The sequence below is a fragment of the Aulonocara sp. 'chitande type north' Nkhata Bay genome, linkage group LG4 (assembly GCF_057382095.1).
Source record: "Aulonocara sp. 'chitande type north' Nkhata Bay isolate Kocher_YH1m ecotype deep benthic linkage group LG4, A_spYH_male_GT1.1, whole genome shotgun sequence".
NCBI lineage: Eukaryota > Metazoa > Chordata > Actinopteri > Cichliformes > Cichlidae > Aulonocara > Aulonocara sp. 'chitande type north' Nkhata Bay.
In genome coordinates, this window is record NC_141347.1 from 12370825 (window position 1) to 12396457 (window position 25633).

A 25633-nucleotide genomic window follows, 5' to 3' on the forward strand; every position below is an offset into this window, starting at 1 on the left:
AGGATCAAACAGAACAAATACACTGCAGAAACCTGAAACTATGACATGTTATGACATGACAGAGTGCTTTGAGTAGAAAAGCGCTATATAAGAATCAGTCCATTTACCATTTATCATTTAATCATTGTTGGCTCGCAGACAGACAGACAGGCCTTCAGGCTGGTAGCAGAAGGGTAGAAAAACACATCTTCTCTCACAGGATGGTCACATAAATCAGTCAACCTCAAAGAGCAATTAATATTACTCCCCAACATTATCATATCTGCTATACATAATAATAATAATGATAATAATTAAAAGAATGCCAAATATATCCAAGATACTGACAGGTGAGGGGATAAACTTTCAACAGTTAAAGCAGCACATCATCTGCCAAAGCCAGTGGCATATTTTTCATATTTCAAATAAGCAGTCTGAATCTGTACCAAGATCTTCATTTCCTCATGCTCCACCTCTTCACCCACTTTCAGGAAATTCGCTGACAGATATACAAACAGACAAATAGCTCTATGTGTCTGATCATATTGTAATTAAAGCATGGGAAGCCCCAAGCATCCCGACAATATGGTAATTTTACTTTTGAACACTAGGTGTTCTAGTCTTTGTGGCTGTACTTCTATTAAACTTCTCAAAAGGGATTCATGTATTTTTTCTTAAACCAACAAGTATTTATTTGTACTTCATGCTCTGTGTTGACCAGTATATCAGTACTAGTGCTGATATTAAATGGGTTCTGTGGAAACCATTCCACGTGACTGAGCGAGAAGCAGTTTGCCTCTCAGTCTAATAAACCCTTCACTGCACAAGGAGCCATTTTTGGTAACTTAAATGGACATCAACATTGACCTCGTTATGACTCACTGTGATTTCGTAGAACCAGGTGAATTTCTTCCAGTCAATCAGCAAAGATCAGGTTATGTGGCAGATAATGCAGTGAGATCACTGCATCAGCTCGATCAGCCTGAAGTATTTCAAACTTCAGCGTTCTTCAAGAATTCAGGAAACTGGGTGTTTTTGGCCTTAGCTACTCACACACTTGTCATCATCAGAGATGGGCAGTAACACATTACAAGTAATGTATCATTGTAATCCGATTACTTTTTTCAAGTAATGAGTAAAGTAAGGGAGTGTTTTACTTGCATCTATTTGAAAGAGTGAGTGTAAACAGAAAAAAATATATCTTATTTTATATTCTGGAATATGCAGAAAATAGGTTTAATTGTCAAAGACTGTTGCATATAATTTAATTTTTGCTTGATGCAATGTGCACAAAGTTAAAAGATTAAAACTAATAAAACAAGTTTTGAAAAGAGACTTTTTTATTTGATTACATTTTGTATGATGGATTATGCAGAAAAAGTAGAATTGGGCTGAAAGGTCTATTGCTTTATTGCCTATTCAGGTTGTGTATCATGTTTTTAAAAAGTAACTAAGTAACTGAGTAACTAACTACTTTTGAAAATAAGCAGTCAGTAAAGTAACGTCAGTAAATTTCTGACGAAACCACCACTAGTTAGAAGGCAATTTGTCTACTTCTTGTTACATAGTTACAATTTCTACATCAGTATTTTGCTTTCAGTCGATTTACTGTTCTTTCAAAACTGGCTGACTGACTCAAAAATGTACTCGCTTTTGTTTTGGAGCTGTCTACTGTATTAGGATGTGCTCGATTCAGAGAGTTAACTAGAATGAACTTAAATCTTTGAAAAGAAGTGTAAATGTTTAGCCACATTCTGTTATTACCGCATTATTAGAGCAGCGTCATCAAGTACTGTAACACTAGGACGTGCTACAGTTTGATATGTATGTTTGTATGTTATATTTATGAAAAATGCCAGTGAGAAGAAAAATGATGATAAATCAATGGTGCTGTAAAGGTTCTGTGTGTTTTCCCGAATGGTTTTTATATACATGCTTATTGGAAAAATGTATACCCTAAGTGGGTGAGGAACTATATACGGTTACTTCACTGACCTTGACTTGCACAATAAAAACCCCAAAAAGTCACAGAAGTACAAGAAAACACTGTAATATGCTCCAATAAGACTCTGAGGGCTAAACAGAGGACTTATTACTAAATGATGAGATTTCAGTGTTGTAATAACATCTCTCACAAATTGATTATCTGCACTTTATTGTTGAGGTTAAGGAGCAGCAAAAGAGCAGATACTGGATGCAAATACTTTACATGCATTCAAACAAAGAAACGTGCATTCAGAGTCACATGCACAGGGAGAAGACAGTGCTTTTTGGAATAGAAATATCCTTTATTGTGAAATTCAGCTGTTCCAGCAGCAAAGTGACAGGCAGATGGAGCATTATTCATTTAACTAGCATGGTTAATGGCACTGAATATGTACAAAGATGATATATTCTTGTCTTTTTAAAATGATTTTTTCGACTCACTCCTGATTTGTTATTTACAGTGCAAATTGTTGCGTGTACAGCCTAAGATTAAAACACAAATAGACACAAACAAATAATACGTCGTCACATTTATCTTTACATTTATGTAACTTCATGTAAGAAAATCAACTTTGTGTAATCTGAATCCATTCAAAAGCGTCTTTGTTGCAGTTTATTGGCTACTGTGATGGTATTGACTTTGGGTAATCATAAATGCTCAGTCGTTCCCAAGTCCCGTTTTTGGTGTCCAGCCAGTTGCTGGGAGAATAGATCCCTATCTCTCCTTCCTCCACTTTCTCATTTTCCTCAGAAGGACAAAACTCTTCCTCCTCTGAGCTGCTTTTCCCGGCGCTGTCTCCCCTGTCGCGAAACTTCTCTTCATTAATATTCTTGTAGCAGAAACTGCAGATCCTCAGCTTTTTAGTGGGGTGGATGTGATCGATAACGGCACGTTGCTTGTGTTGCCTCCCTAAGATGATGACCAGAGGGGCAACTGGTTTCCTGTTCAACAATGTGTGGTGCTGTGATAAAGAATAGAAAAAGGGACACACGTTGAGCTGATGTCAGTTTCACAACAGGAAGGTTTATTCTTCACAACAGCTTAGAACAGCTTCAGATATCACCATACTAACTGCAAAGAAATGGCCTTATGCTTCAGTCCGGTTTACCATACATGGCCACAGTTCCCTGAGCTAGAGACTGTATAAATCTCTCAATACAACTTTGACAAAACATAAACAAAATGTTGCTTAAATCCATTGATAATATCAGATCCACAATGTATCACAATAAACACATTTGTTTTACAAAGATAAACAAAACACAATAGTGTACTCTGTACTTCATTTTTAACTACATTTACAAACATCATAAAATTAACTCATTTTTAAACATTTTAATTCTTGTTCAGCACTAAATTATTTATGTGAAATGTATTTCCACTGTACTGACAATGTAACTTCTGTTTTTTAAAATATAGCTATTTTACTCTTTACAAGAAAATAATGTCTTTGACATAAAACAAACATATTCACTAGGGGTGCAACGATATTCGTATCGATATTGAACCGTTCGATACAGTGCTTTCGGTTTGGTACGCATATGTATCGAACAATACAACATTTGTAATTTATTTTATCAACTTTCCTTCTGACGATGCTGTCTGTGTTGAGCGCTCAGTGAATCTGCGTTCGACTACTCCGCCTAGGCTGCACTGTCGAGCGCAGATCCACTGAGCGCTCAACACAGACAGCATCATCAGAAGGAAGAGCGCAGGGCAAGCTAGCGAGACAGAAGTTAAGCTCTCCTTGCAACATGGACCTCCGCCACCCTCATTTAGATCTGGCGTTTGGAATTATTTTGGTTTTCATGTGACGTATGACCCTGAAGGTAAGCGAGTCATGGACTAAAGTAAAACAGTATGTTGGATGTGCCATGCAATGCTCAATTACATGGGTGGGAACTAGTGTGTTAGCGCAGTTAGCTCGTTAACGTGTTGGCCGTCTAGCCCCATGCACGGGGCGATCGGCGGTAGCTCGTTAACGGAGATTTGCCGTGTTGTGGCGTTAAGGTCATTTCAACGAGATTAACCTGAAAGCACTAGTGGGAACACAACGAATATGACTGCACATTTACGCCGACATCATCCTAGTGCAAAGACAAGTGGAAGCAGACAAAAACAAGCAAGCATGCTACTAACTTTAGCCGAGTCATTTAGACAGCTGTTTAATATGCTGCTGAGAATATAGCCCAGAAGAAGTGGATAGTATAGCTTTTATTTTGGAAAGAGACATTTCTCTGTAATAAACTCTCTTTTCCAAAGATGAGTGATTCCTCAATCAGATACAGGGCTCGCAATATCGCTAGCCCGACGTCCCGGGGCTAGCGATTTTTTCAGTCGGGCTACCAAAATCTATCTCTTCCCTGCCCGTCGGGCTATTGTAGGAAGGGAAAATATATGTCAATGCTTTTGCATTCTTTCAGAAATGTAGCTGGGTAATTATGTCATTGGCATCGGTGAGCCACTGTCAATATGTGACATATTGAAATCGCGTTTGAATTTGCGCTTGTTTTTTTGCTTTCACTTTGCAATCGTGCGAACTGTGTATAGAGAGCGACAGCACTGATCCGTGAGTGATGATAATTTGTGCACCAATTCCTCTGACATCGTCTTATCAATCGTTAGCTTACTATGCAAACATGACAAGTGAAATCTCCCGCAGCAAGCTTAAACATGTGAGAGGTTGATCGCGCAGAGAATCGCTGAGCTTATGTGAGTGAGCGTGTAAAAGCGGCAGGATATATATTTTAGTTCTGCTGAGCCAAATAAGACAGGTCAGGGTGAAGAAGTGACAGCCAAAGAAAAGCTTACCACAAAACGGAGAAGTTATGACAAATCAGACTATAAGGCAAAAAGAAAGTGCAGCTTTATGGTTTCATGGACAAAATAATTTCTGTGGCTGCAATATGACGAGCTATATAACCGGGGCTGCACATAAGTGGTCCGCAGGTGCGCATTCGCTGTCAAAATAAAAAACACGCACAAGGGTTAGGGTTAAATTTAAAAACTGTACTTTTGAGTTAAAATATATATTTATAATTTTAATAAATGACAAATTAAAAAGGCATGAACATTTTTTTTGTATCGAAAAAATATTGAACCGTGACACCAAAGTATCGAACCGAACCGTGAATTTTGTGTATCGTTGCACCCCTAATATTCACTGTTCTTATACAACCTACAACTATATAGAGTGCAATGCTCCTTTAACAGCGTTCACTACTACTATGCAGTCAGCATTGATCAAACAGTTTCCTTATAACACTTTATAAATGTCTTTGTATTAAACCACAACATCAACCAGAAGAATAAAACATAGTATAAAACCCATTTATCAGAGTGCATAATACATTACTAGTTCACAGTCCAGAAGTCTCTCACAGGTCAGATTAGCTCCCCCACACACACACTCAGTATTCCACATTAGCCAAGTCCGCTAGCATTAGCATCATTTAGCCTGCAGCCTTAACCCACAATTCAGACACAACTCAGAACGAATCCATTTCTTTAGCGAGTTGCGCTCATTACCCACATAAACAACATCGTCCGTTTGTAAGGTCTGCAGTATACATTCATTTAAATGCATTTACTAACCTGTGATAAAGAATAGAAAAAGGGACACAGGTTGAGTTGATGTCAGTTTCACAACAGGAAGGTTTATTCTTCCTCTGTGCCCCAAAACGCTACTCGATACCACTGCGCGTAATGCGCCCTCTAGCGGCTGGATGTAGGATAGCATTTTAAATGACAGGTACAAAAATACAATCACAACAAAAACCTTTGGGGGGGGGGCTGTTTTCCCCAGTTTATTTCTGATACCAGATTCTACTAGAGAGCTATTCTCAACTCTCTACATTAGGAAAGCGCAGGCCAATAAAGAGTCTGTTTTGGTAGTGTTTTTTGACATAGAAAAGGCATATGATATGTTGTGGAGGGATGGGCTTTTAATCAAGTTGCATAAGTTGGGTATTGGTGGCAGGACATTCAATTGGGTCCAAGACTTTTTATCTGGTAGGAAGATCCAAGTGCAAATTGGGTCTACAATTTCTAATCAGTGCATGGTTGAGAATGGAACGCCACAGGGCAGTGCGATTAGTCCCCTGCTTTTTGTTATAATGATCAATGATGTTTTTTCTGATGTTCCTGAGGGAATTGGGAGGTCTTTGTTCGCTGATGATGGTGTGTTATGGAAAAAAGGAAGAAATATTGAGCACCTAGTGGGCAAGGTTCAGGAGGCTGTGAATATGGTGGTTGAGTGGGGATTTGACTGGGGATTCAGGTTTTCGGTGGAAAAAACAAAAGTGATGTTCTTTACCAAAAGAAAAGTGAGTGAGACTTTCACATTGACACTGTATGACAAGGTAATTGGGAAAGTGAGCTCTTTTAAGTACTTAGGTGTTGTGTTTGATTCGAGACTGACATGGTGGGAGCATATTGATCGGATTGAAACCAAATGCAACAAAGTTATTAATGTTATGAGGTGTGTAGCTGGGAGGGGTTGGGGAGCGAGCTCTTCTGCTTTGAAAAGACTTTACCAGGCATTAATTAGGTCGGTCTTTGATTATGGGTGTGTGGCATATGGTTCAGCAGCTCCTTCTGTGTTGAGACGTTTGGATGTTCTGCAATTGAAAGCCCTTAGAGTATGCTGTGGAGCTTTTAAGACGTCTCCAGTCGGTGCCCTACAGGTGGAGATGGGAGAAATGCCCCTAAATCTTAGGAGGAAGCAAGTGTCGGTGAATTACTGGGTTCATCTTGGTGGTCATGGTGACGCACATCCCACAAAGGAGGTACTTTTGGAATGCTGGGAGTATGGAAGAAGTCAGAAGGCTCATTTTGGAAAGGTGGGGAATCAGTGGGCTAAGGAGTGTCAGGTGTATGAACTTAAAATATGTCCTGCAGTAGTGTTCTCTGTGGTTCCCCCATGGTTATTGGAGACCCCTCCTGTGGACTGGTACTTGCTGGAAAATTATTGTCATGAGCCAAAAGAAAGAGTCATAAAGCTAGCTTACCACAGTCTGCACTTTTTCTGTTACGTATTAAGAGTTCAGGTGTTACCAATTAACACGTTTCTATGGTGAGAGAAAAAAGAGAAAGAGTCCTCGAGGTCAACCAGAGCGCTTATGACGCCGAGCGGTGGATTTTGAACCCCGCTACTCAAATAAAGACTACAGCCAAAGTAAGTTTCCAGAGCGACCTCCATCCCCTATCCCGGAGGCTGCTCACTCACTGACGCCGTAATAATCACCACGCGCCCCATCGTTCTTCGCCCTCGCGGCTGGCGCGAGCAAACTTACCTGCAGCAGTCAGAACCTGTTCACAAAGCTCCCCCTGATTCGACCCTGAACGCAACTATACAGCTGCTAGCCACAAGAGAAATGCAGGCATGTATCTGGGCTTCGGTATGCACCACAGTGCACAGTGCTGCCTCCACACTGGGGCCCCTCCTAAAGAGAGCAGGCTTGACCACCGCTGCTCCCGCCTACGGTGGACTGTGCGCACTAGAAAGTGATCGCGCAGATCAATACGCCACACTGTCGCACTCTTGTCAGGATTCAGCCGCTAATAAATTTTTATGTGCGTGCCTTCACGCCTGTCAGAATCCCCTCAATGGCATTAATGAAGGCAGCAATAATGAATACACTGTCGGGCATTATGCTGCGGTGGATACCTTTTAAGATCTATCCCACAAATATCTAGGCACTGCACACCCACTACATGCAGCCTAGAAGCGATTGGGCTCTCGCTTTGCGGTCTTTCTCTGCCCTTCTCCACTATTGGCTGGAACAAACCAACCCCCCAATTTGCTGCAAACCACTGACAAGCATAAAAAAAACCCAAAACATAATAACTATTGCAACTGCTGCTTGCATGCATTATAAAACCGCCTCAATTTGCCACGCATTGTTATTGTTGTCTAATACCTCACATGTTTTCTAAACAAAAAAGCTAGAAAACAAGAAGGGTTAAGTACTTCTTAATAAAACATAACGTGGCTTTTGACTGAAACAGCTCCCTCTTGTGTCTGAAAGCAACATCAGCAGCGGCACCAGCTCACACAATCGTGCGACTTCTTGAGTTTTATTACAAATGGAAACATGTCACCAGGGGCGAGAAAAACATGTGTTTTCTGTAATTAAATAGTCATTCACTTTACTAAGGAAGCAGTGGAAAACGTGTCATAACAATGAAAGTTTCAAAAGACGGTAAAGGCGTTGTATGTCATAGTTCTGTACAGTCTGTTAATGTTGGGGCTCTTCAGCGTCCGCCCCTCCAGGCTCCTCCGCCACGCTTCTTCCCTCCTCCTCCTCCTCCTCCTCCTCCTTTAACCTTCTTCCTCACGCCGGTCGCCTGTTCCGTGTCATCATCGTCTCCGTCCCCTCTTTTAGGCCTTTTCCTTTTGTCGCCTTGCTCCTTCATTTCCTGGGGAACACAAACGTTTTCTTAATGTTCATCTACACTAATAGCTGACTATATTCTATATACAGGCATTTTAGGTCAAGATGGAACAAGTTTAATTTTAAAAAATCAAACATTTCTAAATATGTATTTTTGAAGAAATTAGCCAAGGTTTAGCCAAGTTTCAAACATTTGTTCGTAACTTTTAGTTTATGCTTGCAGTCATTGCTCTTTTAAATATATGGTTACATTTAAATCATTACACTCCCCAACAACTTTACCACCTACACCTGCCTGTTAATGCAAATATCCAGTGTGGTCAGTTCTCTGGTCATCTGCTTCGAAACTTGAAGCAGATGACCTGCGGCAGCAGAAGACCACACAGAGTGCTGCTCTGGTCAGCTAAAAACAAGGAACTGAAGCTAGAAGCTGCATGGTCTCATGAAACAGAAGGACAACAGAAGATTGGAAAAATGTTGCCTTGTGTGATGAGTGTTGATTTCTGCTGCCACAATTGGATAGGATGGTAACAGTTGGCATAAACGACATTTTATCAACAGCTCAGGTTGCTGGTGGTGTAATGGTTTTGGGGATATTTTTCCAGCACACTTTGGGATCCTTAGCACCAACTGTTTACTGTTCATACACCACAGCCTGTCTGATCATGTCCATCTGTTTATGACCACGCTGTATCCATCTTCTGATGGCTGATTTCAAGAGGATAACACACTGTGTCACAAAGCTCAAATCACCTCATGTAGAAACATACCACTAAATACTGATGCATTGGCCAGGCAGGCTCAGACGGGTTTATGCACCATTGTTTTCACACAGCATGTTTTTTTCTTCTTCAAATTTTAGGCTATACCTGACAAATACAGAGAAAAGACACAATAAAGACAGGATGACTTACTATTTTGGCAAATCTCTGGGCCTCGCTCACCCTCTCCACCAGCATCATCACTTCCTCCTCTTGGGTTGGAAAGGCTGGAAGTTTCTTCCCAATCAAGCTTTCAATTCGCTGGAAAAGCTCCACATCATACCTATGGTTATATGGACACCAGACACATTTACTTGCTGCAGTGACCTTCCTCTCCAAACCACAGTATTGCACAACTTACTCAACCATGTCAAAATGGTATAAAAATGGCAATAAGTGGAAACAAAGCAGAGATGTTATTGTATATGGAATGACTGGTGACAATAAAAAGGCCCTTCTTACTGAGTGACGAAAGTGATGGATTTTCCAGATCGTCCTGCTCTGGCTGTTCGGCCAACCCTGTGAATATAGTCCTGTAGGATCAAACACATCCACAGATCAGCTCATCGGTGAAGTGAAATAAATCATCAAACGCACCACCAACATGATTATCAGCGCCTCGGTACCTTAGAGTGAGTGGGAATGTCATAGTTGATGACGCAGTCGACATGAGGAATATCCAGTCCTCTGGATGCCACGTCAGTCGCCAGCAGCACCGACCGAGACTTGGACTTGAACTTGTTCAGAGCTCCAAGACGTTTATTCTGCACGGCGAAGGAAGGAAGATCCAGATCACATCACAGTATCCACCAGAAAGAAAAAGGGAAAACTTTCACTTCCTTAAAAACTCCATTTGATAAATGTCTGTGTGCATATTTACACACAACTCATATCATACATTAGGTCACATTTGCTGTAATGCCACAAAACCAGAAAGAGGGCTGACATCCAGCCAAACGGGACCAAAGCTGGTCAACATTCACTTTCATTCATGAGTGAAAGAAATTTTTCTTGGTCTACAAAAACAGCATCTTAGATGGTGCAAAGAGCTCTATTCAAACATTTAAGTGAACTGCAGCCTGATTTGAATGTAGATTTGATTGTAGACTGCTTATGGTAAACTGCAGACCATGACAATGACTTCCAGATGTTTCCAAATGGTACAAAAAGTACACTAACTTGCATGTAAAGTTAATTAAGCATGACTTTAGCATGTGTTGCAAGTGTGATCATAAACCAAACTGTTTACAGGGTTTTATAGTATGCGTAGGTAATGCTGACAGAGCAGCAGGCACTATAATGAATGCTAACATCTCAGGTTAAATCCTTATACTCAACCGAGTCTCTGAAGCTTTACCTGACTCATCTGCCCATGTAGAGGGATAGCAGTGATGCCGAGGTTCCTCAACAACAGCGCCACCCGCTGGGCTGTGTTACACGTGCTGCAGAAAATAATAAAGGAGTTCCCGGCCAGCTCGTTCAGGATGGAAACCAGGTAGCAGTCCTGTTGGCAAAACCAAGAGCTAAACTTACTGAATATAAAACAGCTTCAGCAGGTCACAAACACAACTGTCAGCACATGGTCAGCACATGTACACGTGTGCACCCTACCTTGTACTTAGATGGTATAAAGATGTAGTACTGCTGCAGTTTGTCTACTGTGGAGTATTTCGTAGACACCGCGCACTTCACAGGATCTTTCAAAGCTGCTCTCTCTAGTTTCTGGACCTGTAAACATATGACAGAAGGTCAGGCAAAGGCTACTCTGGCAGCTGCTTATTACTGTCCCCCATAATGTGCAGGACAAGGACGGCTAAAAGAAACGCGACTAACATTCTCCGTCATCTAGAGTCGACAAAGAGAGAAGAACACAAAGATACCTTTTTGGTCATGGTAGCCGAGAACAAGAAAGTGCGTCTTTCTCTTGGGATCACCTTCAAGATTTTATCCACCTGGTAAAAAAATAAATAATAATAGGTATAAAAATGACAGTTTACATCAGCTACATGCTTCTTGAAATTTGTACAGGTTAAATTCTCGAAAACCTTCTCTGTTTATAGGCAAAGAGCTTCACAAATGGACACGTCACAGGCGCAAATCTAGCCTGAGGCGTTGGAGGTGTGGAGCCCGTAGCCAGCAGGTTTTTAATTTAAAGCTCAGCCTATCAGCTATTTGTAATCTTTCAAAATGCTCCACTGTCAACCAAAAAAATATACGTCAACTTGGGTTTTTACCAGCTTACGGCCAGTAATGCGAAGTTTAGGTAAATTTCACTTTTTGGATTTAAACTGCCATAAAGGTTGTCACATTCACTTTAAAATGCTTTCATCAATAACCTTTGAGCCTGCCATTTAACAGCACACTGAGGAGGATGTGGCTGAGGTGCTATAGTGAGTCTCCTACCAATAGGAAGCTACTGACCTCAGTTTCGAAGTCCATGTTGAGGATTCTGTCTGCTTCATCCATGACCAGGAACTTCAGCGCTCGTAGAGAGAAGCCCTTTGTGTTCTCGAGGTGATCGATCAAACGACCGGGCGTGGCTGGAAAAAAACAAAACGATTTTTTTACTTAAAAGTATATCATCAAAATCAGTTTATAAAGGATACAAACATTACAACAGTGGGTGAACATAAGCAGACGTGTGAAGTGTGAAAAATATGCAACGCTCTTAAAGGTAAAGTCTTACCAATAACGATGTGAGGCTTTTTCGCTAACACCAGGGACTGGGACATCATGTCGATTCCACCAACTATCACGGCTGCAACGGAAGACAGACGGATTTAGAGCACAGAGCCTCCCGCACTACTGCAAGCCGCCTCACCTTTCAAGGACACGTACCGCACTTAACGCCGATACTGGAGCCCAGGGCCTCAAACTGCTCAGAGATCTGAAATGCCAACTCTCTAGTGGGGGTGAGAACAAGTGTGTGAAGCCTCTGGGGGGAGGCCAGCAGCGACTGGAGGATAGGCAGAGCGAAGGCACCGGTCTTTCCTGAACCAGTCTCCGCCAGGCCAATAACATCCTTCCCTGCAGGTCACAAGGAGACAAGAAATGTTACGCACTTTAACCTTTAGAGATTTAAACAAGTCCTGAGATTCAGACTGAAGCGCTGCTCCTTTAGCTTCAGTCCATGTTAAATCGTAATGATTCACAGAGAAATATGGAGAAGTTTCATATGTTACACGTACAGATATGAGGTGTGTAATCACGGTATGAATTTGAGCACAAACTGATTTCCAATCCTCTGCTGAGATTTCAGATTTCAAATCCCTGGGCCATGCATTTAGCCCATCATCTCTGATTAACAGGATATTTGCTGTCATTGTTACTTCAACTTGTTTTTTTGATGGTCTAGTACAATGATGCACAAATGGTGGCTATGCTAATGCCAAAACAAAGCTGAAAAGTAGCCATACAAAAACATATAAAAACAAGTTCATGAATATTTGAACATTCAGGGGCTGGTAGTGTCGGAGTAAATCTGCCTCTTTTAATAATTCAATTTATTCATGTCCTTTCTTCACTTTGTATAATAAACATTTGTCCCAGTCTTGTAGAAAGTTTTCTTCTTTCTTTTTCTGTCTGTATGCGAGTTTGTCCATCACAAGGATCTCCTCAACAACAACCACCCATTGTCTACAGCTCATTGTTTAAAACCTTAGGGGACTTAAACAGCATGGACGCAAATGGCCTCTAAGATGATCCAAGTAGAGGATCTGAAACAATCGTTGGAATTACATAACTAAATATTTCCCGCAGAGCGAAAAGAATTTTATTCCAGAAGGGTTGTATTTTTCCTGATGTCCAAAAATGTGCGTATGGTTGTTCCGTGTGATCATGTACTGTTACTTGAGTAAAACTGGCAGAAAGAGGTAAGCGTGATTTCTCACCTTGCAGAGCCACCGGTATAGCTTCTATCTGGATCTTCGTGGGGCTCTTCCATCCCAGCTGATCACAAGCCTCGCATAGGACATCAGTAACACCCTGTCGGAAGCAGACAAAAGGTAGAAATCTTTGTAACACGATCGTAATTGTGTACTAGCGCCGTATATGTCTCACAGACATATCCCATTCATATTTAAAAGGATAAAATGAGGTTTACATAACACAGCGGAGTTGTAGCTAACTCGAACAGCAGTGGTCTCTCCGTGTTAATGTGCCTGACTCTTTTCCTTCACTCGCTGAAGCAAACCTACCAGATCCTTGAAGCTCTTCACCGTCTCGTCGTTTTCTCCGCCATCACCGTGATCGCTTCCTTCATCGCTGCTCGAAATTTCGTGTTTCGTATGTGTTTGGCTTCACGCTCTCCTCGTCCGCCATGCTTTTCGCCCCAACGTGTCGTCAGTTCCGCACTGCGCAGATGCGGAAACGAGTTCGAGCTTAAGCCGCAGTGGATGATGGAAGTTTGTGTTTACGACCGAAAACGCCAGTGATTGGCTAAAAATACGACATGGGAATTTCTGTCGCGGATTGATTCACACTGAAACAAGATTAAACCAGTTTTTTGAGTTTTTATTTGGCTGAAGATCAAACAGTTTTACACTTTTACTGTTGTCAGTGGTTGGAAAACATTCTATAACTATTTTTATGTTAGGAGATCTGCAATAAAAAAAACAGAAAAAAGTAATACAAGATTGCTTCTAAGGTCAAGTTGCAAACAGGTGGTTGGAAGAAAAACAATTTCAGAGTTAAAAAACAAGACAAAAAAAACAAAACAATATGCTGGATGTGAAAAAGCACTTCTGTGCAGAGCATAGTGTTCTTCTCTTGAATTGACTATGCAAGTTACCCAGTAAAATAAACAGATTTCTTACTCTTTTTGAAATGCACATTCTTGTTGATGCAACAAAAATCTAACCCAGATCAAATGAATATGAGCCTGTAGAGAACAAAGCTGAGGGTGTAGTGGCCTTTCACTGGTAGGTGACAGACAAACTGATTCTAGCTGAAAGTTTGAAGACGGCTACCTCTATAACTCTGCACAGAAAACACAAAACAAACACACTGCTGTTGTTCAGCTTGCCACACTGATCATCATTATCGGCAGTACGCTCCCGAGTCTTAGAGGAGTCCCTCCATCTCCCTCATAAAGGCTTCATACACCTGGTCTTTAGTCTTCATGTTGGGCTGAGACACAGCACCCATCTGTGATGGATTGGCCACGCCCATAGGAGCTGTTGCTGTGCTGTGCTGTTTCTGCCACTGGCCTCCTCCCACACCTTCATCTCCCCTCCTTCCTCCAACAGAACCCCCTGCTTTCTCCATGGGCCCAGGTGCTGCTCCTGGCATTGTTCCAACCTTGTCCCTACGCACCCTCAGCGCTGTGGGCACAAAGCGGGTCACCTCTGCCTTGGGATTGATAATTTGAGGTTTGGCAGAGATGGTAGCCCCGCCTGCACCGGCACCTGCTGCCAGGTTGCCTCCTGCAGCTGCGACAGAGGTGATGTTTGCGCGTTTTTCGATGGTGGGAGGGTGGTGATGGCTGGGGGGATTGCTGCCCGGATTGGTGCCTGTGGAGGCAGCAGCTGTCCCAGGCGGAGGGGGCATCTGCATGACACCAGGTCGCATGGGCATGGCAGGGGGTTGCAGGTTGGTCTGTAAACCGTCCTGGCTGGATCCTGAGCCTTTTTGTCGCTGAACAATGTTTGGAGGAGCACTCAGCACATTGGAATTGAGAGGTGGAGGGAAGAGAGACAGAGGTGGTGCAAGAGGACGCGGAGGCCCTCCAGCTCTTGGGGGAGGAGGCGGGATACCTACAAGGAGAAAAAAAAACATAAATGAGAAATGCATTCAACAGAAGTTCTCACTATTTTATATCTTTAGATTGCCTCCACACACGTGCCTACCTGGTGGTGCTGGGGGTGGTAATCTGGGAGGTGGACCACGTGGTGGAGGGCCTGGTGGAAGGCCAGGAGGGGGGCCTGGTGGAGGACCAGGTGGTCGACCTGGTGGAGGCCCAGGAGGCAGAAGCCGAGGCATTGGAGCCCTCATTCCTGCAGGCATGCCAGGAGGCCTCAAGAACGGAGGAGCACCTGAAGATAACAGAAGATCTCTTTGAAAAAACGATGCAGAGCACTCACACTTAGAGAAGTAGAAGACCCCCACAGAACAGGCACAGGAAATTATTCTAGTATGACTTCAGAGTTGAAGCAATCAATCTTTTAGCTAATCAGAATGCGAACCTGGTGGGGGGCCAGGAGGTGGGCCAGATGGTGGACCAGGAGGCCTCATTGGTGGTGCCGGAGGTGGACCAAGTGGTGGAGGTCCTGTCATCGGTGGCCCTTGCATGTGTGGAGGCCCTTGCTGTCCCGTGGTCCCAGCTGGAGGGGGTAGTCGCTGATTGGCCATGAGATGGGACTGGTTGTCCCCTGGAGGGCCTCTGTCCTCGATGTCAGAGCTGTCTGATTCATCTGTGTATTCTTCCTCTACCTCTTCTTCTTCCTCCTCGTCAGGAACTGACTGACCTGAAGACAAAAAATGAACAAATAAAAATGGCATAGCATATCATCATACAAAGAAAAGACACTGTGAGGAGCACTAGCTTAGTAAGTGCTTAGCACTAACAGTACCTGCCATCCTTAACATCATGGCTTGCAGAGGTGTAATGGCCTTGGTCTTCTTCACAACCCTCTTCTTCTTCCTTTTTCCTTCACGGGGTGCCTCTGCAGGCATATCTGCGAAACGTACGCTACGACCTGCAGTAGTTAAATAATAACAAATTCAGGAATACAACAGAATAGAAACAGTTATAAGATCAAGAGATAAATAAAGGCAACAAAGACGTGAGTTGAGGCTTAAATGTGTTGAAGCAGTCAGAAACACTCACCACCATGTCTTTCACTTCTGTCTCTATCTTCTTCTCGTTCTCTCTCATCGTCCTGCCTGTCCAAGCGCATTCTCTGTTCACCATCTCCCCCTTCATCTCTCTCTTCTTCACTGATGTCTTCAGAGTCGCTGTCGTCATCAATATCGTCCTGATCTCTGTCGCTCTCACTCCCGCTGTCCCGATCTCTCCCCAAATCCATTGCAGAGTCCTTTTCAAATCCAGGAATGGAAGGCTCTGTTCAAAGGAGAAATAGTGTAACAAGAAGAGGACAATGTGCATACAATATACCTCTCATTCCTGCATCAATTTATGCAAGAATTATTATAAACTGAGGAACCCCGCCCCCCAAAACTGTCATGTAGTTTCCAACACACCTTGACTGAGTCAAAATAAAGAGACAGCTGCCCTCTTTTAGTCTCATAGTCCAGTTCAAGTTTGCGTAGCTCTTTGTAGGTTTCAGGATTCTCTCTTTCGTACAGACGAACAATGCGCTCAAATGTCTCACGCAACTTCTTCCTCTTGTCCCGCAACACCTTCTCATTCAGCAACGGCTGCTGAACTGGGTTGAACTCTGTTCAGAAACAAAGTAATTATTTTCATTAGAAAAGCAGCAAATTAATTGTAGAATTCAGATTTTGACTGTGATTTTCTGCTGTTACCTAAAGGCCTGAAATACTTAAATACACACACTAATTATATATAGCATTAATCTACTGATACATGTGTTCCACAAGCTCAGGTCCTCTACAAGTGGCAAACATACAACTAAATAGTTACAACTAAATATATCTCTAACATCTAAATTGCATAAACTCTGCCCTGTCATCTCACCCATCTCATCCAGCTTCTCCATGTCTCTGATGATCTGTCTGGGATCCTTCATCTTCAGGACTGCTGCTCTCACCATCATCCTCTGCTTCTTGTTCTAATATTTCCAAATGAAAACGATGTTACCATCATATTATCACAGTATTGTTATCCTGTATTGCATATTTAGAAATATCTTTTTTTTTTTAAGTGAATGGTTCTAACCTTTTTTAACTCCCTTTTTCTGGCCTCCTTTCCTGTAGAAGGGGGGGAAGAAATGACCATTTTTATATCTAATCAGCAACTGAGCAATATCCAGCAGATCAATTCATGATTGAATTAGCGTCAGTTTGTTATCAGCACTTACTGGCCTGGTCGGTGGGATTCATAAACTTCCCACTCTTGGTGGAGGAGGTTGAACGTCGCCCCATTGTGACGGTAGGTCTCCTTCACGCTGCCATGTAATACAGCAAAACAGAAGAGAAGTGACTTGTAAAGGAAACCTTACGTTGTTATTTTGTGGTACGTTCAAGAATAAGTCGGATTTTGTCACAACCTAAAAATAACACTTTTAGCTCATATTTATGAATCACTGAGACTTTAAACAATGTTTGAATTCATTTTTGACAAATTGCAGCCTCCTTTTTGTTAATTCTAACTTCGATATCAAGGCAGTTTAACCAAACTATCTACAATACACGCCTTAAAGAATTTTACTGTTAGCTATTATTAGCAAAGAAGATAAGAAAGTTGACAATCAACGCACGAGTCAAACTATCTAAGCTCTTTGCACAATTAAACTATTGAATGAGCTGATAAACACCACAGAGCCAATCAAACATTTGTAACACATACATACATATGTTAAATCATGCCGGTCAAAAGCATTTGCCTGGCAGGTTAGCGGCTAACGTTAGCTTGCACTTATAGCTAGGCCCGCGTTAGCAACGAAAGCAGCACAGGAGGGAAAAATTCACTGTACCTTTTGTTCAGTAAAAACTCACAGGGCACAACGCCCTACACACACGCACACCTCCGTGTGCCAAAAGCAATGCAACACGTTTTGCGTACGTCCTGAAAGAGAAATCCAAACCCCCCAGGATTGAATATCACACCGTGGCTTCGCTAACTGTCCGCCATGTTTACTGCCGCGAATGAAAGCGGAAAGGCGATTTTGACGTCATCAAAACAAGCGAGCAGTGAAAGAAAAATAAAACTAACTGGGCGAACGGTATTATTTAAAACTTCACTTCATAGCATTTGTACATATACTAGGACTTTATCATATTCATATTGTGTGGCGCAATGTAACTCTAATGATAATGAAGGGTGATTCTCGTTACAGGTTCCAAGACTGCAATCTAGCGATACTGCCCCCTGATGGTTACAAGCAGCAATTACAACCTCGCTGCACTGATGTGCCAAAAAGTGATCGTATGCCAATCACTTTTTGCGTGTTTTTTTTATGTCTAGATCTCTTTTTATGTTTTTATATAGTTGCTTATATTGTTAAATAGGCTGCAGTAAACAGAGTTTAAAAATGGGTTATATGTTATATGTTTTGTAGCAGTGCTCCTGCTGCTCTACATTCACCTCTCCTTTGCTCTTTTGCTCGGTGGATGTTGAGGATTTGGCTAACTCGAAATGTCAAAATCATATTGTGGGATTTTGACTTTTTGCCCATACACAATGTCAATTTCTTCAAGTCCGTCCTCGCTGGTTGATGTCTCCACCATAGGACGATTCAGTCTCTCCCACAGCTTTTTTTTAATGCTTCTCCCCATCTCTAAACTGTAGGGACGTTTGCGGCCATGCTTGGACCTGCAAGAAGAAATTCAATCAAAATGATGCATGTGGTCAAAAACCATACTGTAACCATTTTAGAGCTGGTGATTTTAAAAAGTGACAGGACATTTGGAGACAAACGTACGTCAGCATGCTATCTACCACCTCATGGTAGACTCGCTGATAATCTTCCACTGAGAAGTTGTAGATTTTTAAAGTGCTGTCACTGGAGCTGGTTGGCTGGTGGTTGGTACTGCATGGCTCGGGTCTGGGGGGCAATTTTTTTGACACTGGCAGGTCATCATGGGAGATTGCAGAGGGAGGCACTGAGGTCTTTGGAGGTCGGGAAGAACTGGATGCTGGGCTTCGCTTCCTTTTCCGGGGCTGACTGACTGTTCTGTCACGGCGCCGGGGCCTCTGGGTTGAATTAACAACCTGGGGAAAGGTCAGAAGCACACAAGGGAATGTCAGTAGTTAATAGCGACCTCATTTTTTTCAAACAAGACAAAAATCTAAATTTGATGAACCACAATGAAGTCCAAACTTCAAAACCCTCAAATGATTCTGTTCCTGAAATTTTACACATCCAACCTGGTCCTTGCTGCAGCACGGTTGTTTCCTGCTGGCTCTGGGTTTCATTGCATCACGGGCCTGGCATGCAGTGTTTCTCTTACAATAATTATGGTCTTTGAGGTGAGGCACAGTAAGCTGCAGGTATACACAAAAATGACAGTAATGCAGACATCAGTTAGTAGTTCATGAAATATTTAAAAAATAACAAACCCTTTCATATGTCCATAAACTACTTAAACCACTCGCATGGTTGAATAACTTGTCCACAGTGATTGTAACGACAAAAAATATCCAACATGTTCACATAAAATCATAAGAACTAAAACCAGGACAATGCATCAAGGTCAGTGTAATAAAAGACGTGTCAACTTATGGGCTCGTCGTGTTAGAGCTTCACTGCTGCATACCCCCAAATGACATGTCAAATAATAATTTGCATAAGCTAAACAAACACCAAAGTCCATGTTGTATTAAACTCTAATTTCTGTTACAATCATTGCTGCTTATTGCCGTTTTTGAACAATGCAGATGCACAAAATACCTTTGTAACTGGCTAAGCTTGGTCACGTGTGGCACTTATATGGTTTAAAATTACGTGTAGGATATAAAGAAAAGCAAGCTGCAATAATAGGAGAGCCCTGCCTTGTGTGTGGGGGGTAATGAGTTCAAGATCATCATTAGGCTGTGGTGTAATGAGGGACCTCTACCCAGAGGTGACTGTCTTGTCAGGTGAATAATTGTAGCATAAGCCACAATGAAGAAGGAGATTAAAACTTTAGTTAAAAAAGCCCAAAAGCAGAAGCTTTGAGGATTTTAAAGATGATCACAGTTACATGTGGCTCCTGTAAACATGTGACAGTGTGTGTACATTTGAAAATTCAGATGATGCTGCAGAACATGGCTTGCATATTTGTAAATAAACATTTTGGGGATTAGCTTTTCTACAGTGAATAAAGTCTCAGTGTTTACTTGTTTTATTCCCTGATTTTAGTTTTAAATACAAAATAAAGGCCCCCAATCAGGAACATGCACAGCCCACCCCCACCCCCCCCAAAAAAAGCTAGAAACAGGCCTGGTGATCATTATGCACTTGAGTTAATTCGAGATGTAAGATACTCTACTTATTAGCAAAAACTGAACATTTTTATCCCAGCTGCAATCTTTGGTGACATGTCTGCCACAAGATCATTTAATACACACAAAAGAAAACGTTATTATAGGTAACATAACTGTGCATAAATGACTTTATGCACAGTTTACCCGTTTACAGCTACAGTGCAACAGTCTAACATGCAGGTATAACTCCCACGTGCACAGGCACGTTTTTAATGCTTTTTATCCACATTTGTGTCGTCTATATTTTCATGTTGCCCTGTTGCAAAGTGAACTCTTTCTGGCCGTCGAGTAAATATTCAAAACTTATTGAAAACGGTCATAAAATCTCACATTTTCCATGATGGATGATGGTTGCTGGGTCGCTTTCCTCCGTGACATGGGAGTTGGACACTTGTAAGGCTGCAAGAAGTCTTGAGCAGAAAGTTGTCTTACTTTTGCAGAAATCCCTTGTAGCTTTGCACAACACGCCGAGTGAAATCTGTCTGAACTATACCAAAAGATGCAATGCAAATAGAACCTGGAGACGCATAGCAACCACGCAACCTGTCATTTTAAATCACGCATTTTTGTACCTACTGTTAAAAATCACTGTAATAATTGTTTTTAGTGAGTTTTTCCCTCAGTTCAACCTCAGTTATGGCGGCTTTTTTTAATATTTAGGCATCCACATAATTACTCCATCAAAGTGGTGCGTAATGATCATACGAAAATACGTCAAAACAGAGCAAAAGTGGGTTTATTTGCCACAGCATATCACAGCAGCTCATTGTATTTGAAAACTACTGGATTTCATAAGTTGTGCTTATTTTATAAATGGCCCGGAGAGTAGCAAATTCTCTCTTTCTACTCACTGTACTGAACCCGCTGCACTACCCACTTTCACCAATAGGTGTCACCCTTTTACCGTGGAACCAGCTATGTACAGCTCCAAAGTCAATCGCTAGAGAGATCTGTTGCAGTAATAACTTCTTTCCAAAAGGTGTCTGTATAAAAATCTCTGTTATGCTCTGTCAGTTTGCAGTGCCTTAGTCTGTGGTGACATTTTTACTGGCTCATGCTCATGAATCCACATGCAACGCACTGTCTGTCCCAGCCTCAGAAATGGATTTAAGACGTTTTAGTTTGATATATCACCCTGTGGTCAGTTTTTGACATTCGTTTTGTTGCGGTCTTGAAAACAGAAAACAGTTACATCTGAAAGAAGATTTTAAATAAAACAAAAAGGGACAATTATATAATACATAATAATACATAAATGTCTGTTTTTATACAGCACTTTTCTGCTCCACTTGCACACTCAGAGCACTTTATGAAACATGCCTCATTCACCCATTCACACACACATTCATACCCTTTTGTAGTGTTTTTTAAATAACATTGACATGCATTCTCACTCTATACTGTTTATGGCATACAGTATCTGCTTTGTTGTTGTATCACTAAAATAACTTTTGCTTAAGCAACATGAACCCAGATGGTTTAAAAAACAAAAACAAAAAAATCGAATGGCATTACATAACAAGAGAGAAACAATGACTGGAATGTGCAATGTGGATTTCAGTAAGTGTATAAAAGAGGCAACATTTCCTTGTACCATGTGGTCATAAACAGGTTGCTCTTCATTCTAAGAAAGAGCTGGATGTTTACAAAAGATGTGACGGTGTCACCATTTAGTTAGAAAGTATTAGGCCAAACTCTTTAAATCTTTGAATTTAGATGTTTTCAGTCCTGTGGCCATAGGTGTGTAAAATGTAGTACCAAGCCATGCAGTCTGCCTTTATAACATATTGTTTGTGAATGAACGGGTTGTTCTTAAGAGCTCACTGAATTTGAGTGTGATAGTGTGATAGGATGCAACAGTTGCAACAAGTTAGTTTGTTAGTTTGTGAAATTTCTTTGGTCCTACATGTACAACAATCAGCTGTTAGTGCTATCTTTAAGCTTCTATGAGTCCACATCACAGAGAGCTGGGCATCTTGTATGCCCAGCTCTCCTCCACTCTCAACATACCCTGGAATAACAGCTCGAAGAAGGCTCACAACACCATAAATGACTCCTCCCATCCAGACTACAAACTGGATCTAAACCAGGGATGTCAAACTTATACTACACTGTGGGTCACATACAGCGTACCTGATCTCAAAGGGGTCAGACTCTTTCTGTCAGCTTAAAGAAAGTTACTACCTTTAACTTAACATTTAATCCCAGAGATATTTTAATACAAGGAAACTGCATTAAATTGGCGGGCCTAATTATACGATGAAACACAGGTGAGAGTAATGACGATGGGGCTTTCAGTCAAAAATGAGAGGAACAAAAGCAGGAAAAAGGCTTGAAAAAGACAGAAAAAAACCGAACCTACAGACTAAAACAGGAAATGACAAAAACATGAAAAACTAACACATGAAGACAAACGTTCAGGCCGGAGGCTGGAAAAACCATAAACACAGCCAATGTAACAAGGATCAAACAGAACAAATACACTGCAGAAACCTGAAACTATGACATGTTATGACATGACAGAGTGCTTTGAGTAGAAAAGCGCTATATAAGAATCAGTCCATTTACCATTTATCATTTAATCATTGTTGGCTCGCAGACAGACAGACAGGCCTTCAGGCTGGTAGCAGAAGGGTAGAAAAACACATCTTCTCTCACAGGATGGTCACATAAATCAGTCAACCTCAAAGAGCAATTAATATTACTCCCCAACATTATCATATCTGCTATACATAATAATAATAATGATAATAATTAAAAGAATGCCAAATATATCCAAGATACTGACAGGTGAGGGGATAAACTTTCAACAGTTAAAGCAGCACATCATCTGCCAAAGCCAGTGGCATATTTTTCATATTTCAAATAAGCAGTCTGAATCTGTACCAAGATCTTCATTTCCTCATGCTCCACCTCTTCACCCACTTTCAGGAAATTCGCTGACAGATATACAAACAGACAAATAGCTCTATGTGTCTGATCATATTGTAATTAAAGCATGGGAAGCCCCAAGCATCCCGACAATATGGTAATTTTACTTTTGAACACTAGGTGTTCTAGTCTTTGTGGCTGTACTTCTATTAAACTTCTCAAAAGGGATTCATGTATTTTTTCTTAAACCAACAAGTATTTATTTGTACTTCATGCTCTGTGTTGACCAGTATATCAGTACTAGTGCTGATATTAAATGGGTTCTGTGGAAACCATTCCACGTGACTGAGCGAGAAGCAGTTTGCCTCTCAGTCTAATAAACCCTTCACTGCACAAGGAGCCATTTTTGGTAACTTAAATGGACATCAACATTGACCTCGTTATGACTCACTGTGATTTCGTAGAACCAGGTGAATTTCTTCCAGTCAATCAGCAAAGATCAGGTTATGTGGCAGATAATGCAGTGAGATCACTGCATCAGCTCGATCAGCCTGAAGTATTTCAAACTTCAGCGTTCTTCAAGAATTCAGGAAACTGGGTGTTTTTGGCCTTAGCTACTCACACACTTGTCATCATCAGAGATGGGCAGTAACACATTACAAGTAATGTATCATTGTAATCCGATTACTTTTTTCAAGTAATGAGTAAAGTAAGGGAGTGTTTTACTTGCATCTATTTGAAAGAGTGAGTGTAAACAGAAAAAAATATATCTTATTTTATATTCTGGAATATGCAGAAAATAGGTTTAATTGTCAAAGACTGTTGCATATAATTTAATTTTTGCTTGATGCAATGTGCACAAAGTTAAAAGATTAAAACTAATAAAACAAGTTTTGAAAAGAGACTTTTTTATTTGATTACATTTTGTATGATGGATTATGCAGAAAAAGTAGAATTGGGCTGAAAGGTCTATTGCTTTATTGCCTATTCAGGTTGTGTATCATGTTTTTAAAAAGTAACTAAGTAACTGAGTAACTAACTACTTTTGAAAATAAGCAGTCAGTAAAGTAACGTCAGTAAATTTCTGACGAAACCACCACTAGTTAGAAGGCAATTTGTCTACTTCTTGTTACATAGTTACAATTTCTACATCAGTATTTTGCTTTCAGTCGATTTACTGTTCTTTCAAAACTGGCTGACTGACTCAAAAATGTACTCGCTTTTGTTTTGGAGCTGTCTACTGTATTAGGATGTGCTCGATTCAGAGAGTTAACTAGAATGAACTTAAATCTTTGAAAAGAAGTGTAAATGTTTAGCCACATTCTGTTATTACCGCATTATTAGAGCAGCGTCATCAAGTACTGTAACACTAGGACGTGCTACAGTTTGATATGTATGTTTGTATGTTATATTTATGAAAAATGCCAGTGAGAAGAAAAATGATGATAAATCAATGGTGCTGTAAAGGTTCTGTGTGTTTTCCCGAATGGTTTTTATATACATGCTTATTGGAAAAATGTATACCCTAAGTGGGTGAGGAACTATATACGGTTACTTCACTGACCTTGACTTGCACAATAAAAACCCCAAAAAGTCACAGAAGTACAAGAAAACACTGTAATATGCTCCAATAAGACTCTGAGGGCTAAACAGAGGACTTATTACTAAATGATGAGATTTCAGTGTTGTAATAACATCTCTCACAAATTGATTATCTGCACTTTATTGTTGAGGTTAAGGAGCAGCAAAAGAGCAGATACTGGATGCAAATACTTTACATGCATTCAAACAAAGAAACGTGCATTCAGAGTCACATGCACAGGGAGAAGACAGTGCTTTTTGGAATAGAAATATCCTTTATTGTGAAATTCAGCTGTTCCAGCAGCAAAGTGACAGGCAGATGGAGCATTATTCATTTAACTAGCATGGTTAATGGCACTGAATATGTACAAAGATGATATATTCTTGTCTTTTTAAAATGATTTTTTCGACTCACTCCTGATTTGTTATTTACAGTGCAAATTGTTGCGTGTACAGCCTAAGATTAAAACACAAATAGACACAAACAAATAATACGTCGTCACATTTATCTTTACATTTATGTAACTTCATGTAAGAAAATCAACTTTGTGTAATCTGAATCCATTCAAAAGCGTCTTTGTTGCAGTTTATTGGCTACTGTGATGGTATTGACTTTGGGTAATCATAAATGCTCAGTCGTTCCCAAGTCCCGTTTTTGGTGTCCAGCCAGTTGCTGGGAGAATAGATCCCTATCTCTCCTTCCTCCACTTTCTCATTTTCCTCAGAAGGACAAAACTCTTCCTCCTCTGAGCTGCTTTTCCCGGCGCTGTCTCCCCTGTCGCGAAACTTCTCTTCATTAATATTCTTGTAGCAGAAACTGCAGATCCTCAGCTTTTTAGTGGGGTGGATGTGATCGATAACGGCACGTTGCTTGTGTTGCCTCCCTAAGATGATGACCAGAGGGGCAACTGGTTTCCTGTTCAACAATGTGTGGTGCTGTGATAAAGAATAG

The 25633-nt window shown here is 41.1% G+C and overlaps 1 protein-coding gene and 2 pseudogenes across 1 annotated transcript; all 3 read right to left on the minus strand.

The window, feature by feature from the left end:
* Positions 1-8028: 8028 nt before the first annotated feature.
* LOC147332061 (putative ATP-dependent RNA helicase DDX47) lies at positions 8029-13457 on the minus strand (annotated as a pseudogene).
* Positions 13458-13613: 156 nt separating this feature from the next.
* LOC147332062 (WW domain-binding protein 11-like) lies at positions 13614-17852 on the minus strand (annotated as a pseudogene).
* Positions 17853-17880: 28 nt separating this feature from the next.
* On the minus strand, positions 17881-20749 carry LOC147332063 (uncharacterized). Its single transcript, XM_086288471.1, has 4 exons — positions 20560-20749; positions 19132-19248; positions 18686-18975; positions 17881-18576 (listed from the first exon to the last, which is right to left on the minus strand). The coding sequence occupies exons 1-4, from the start codon at positions 20605-20607 to the stop codon at positions 18390-18392; spliced, it is 642 nt and encodes a 213-aa protein (XP_086144597.1). The 5' UTR covers positions 20608-20749; the 3' UTR covers positions 17881-18389.
* Between the last annotated feature and the right edge of the window lie 4884 nt (positions 20750-25633).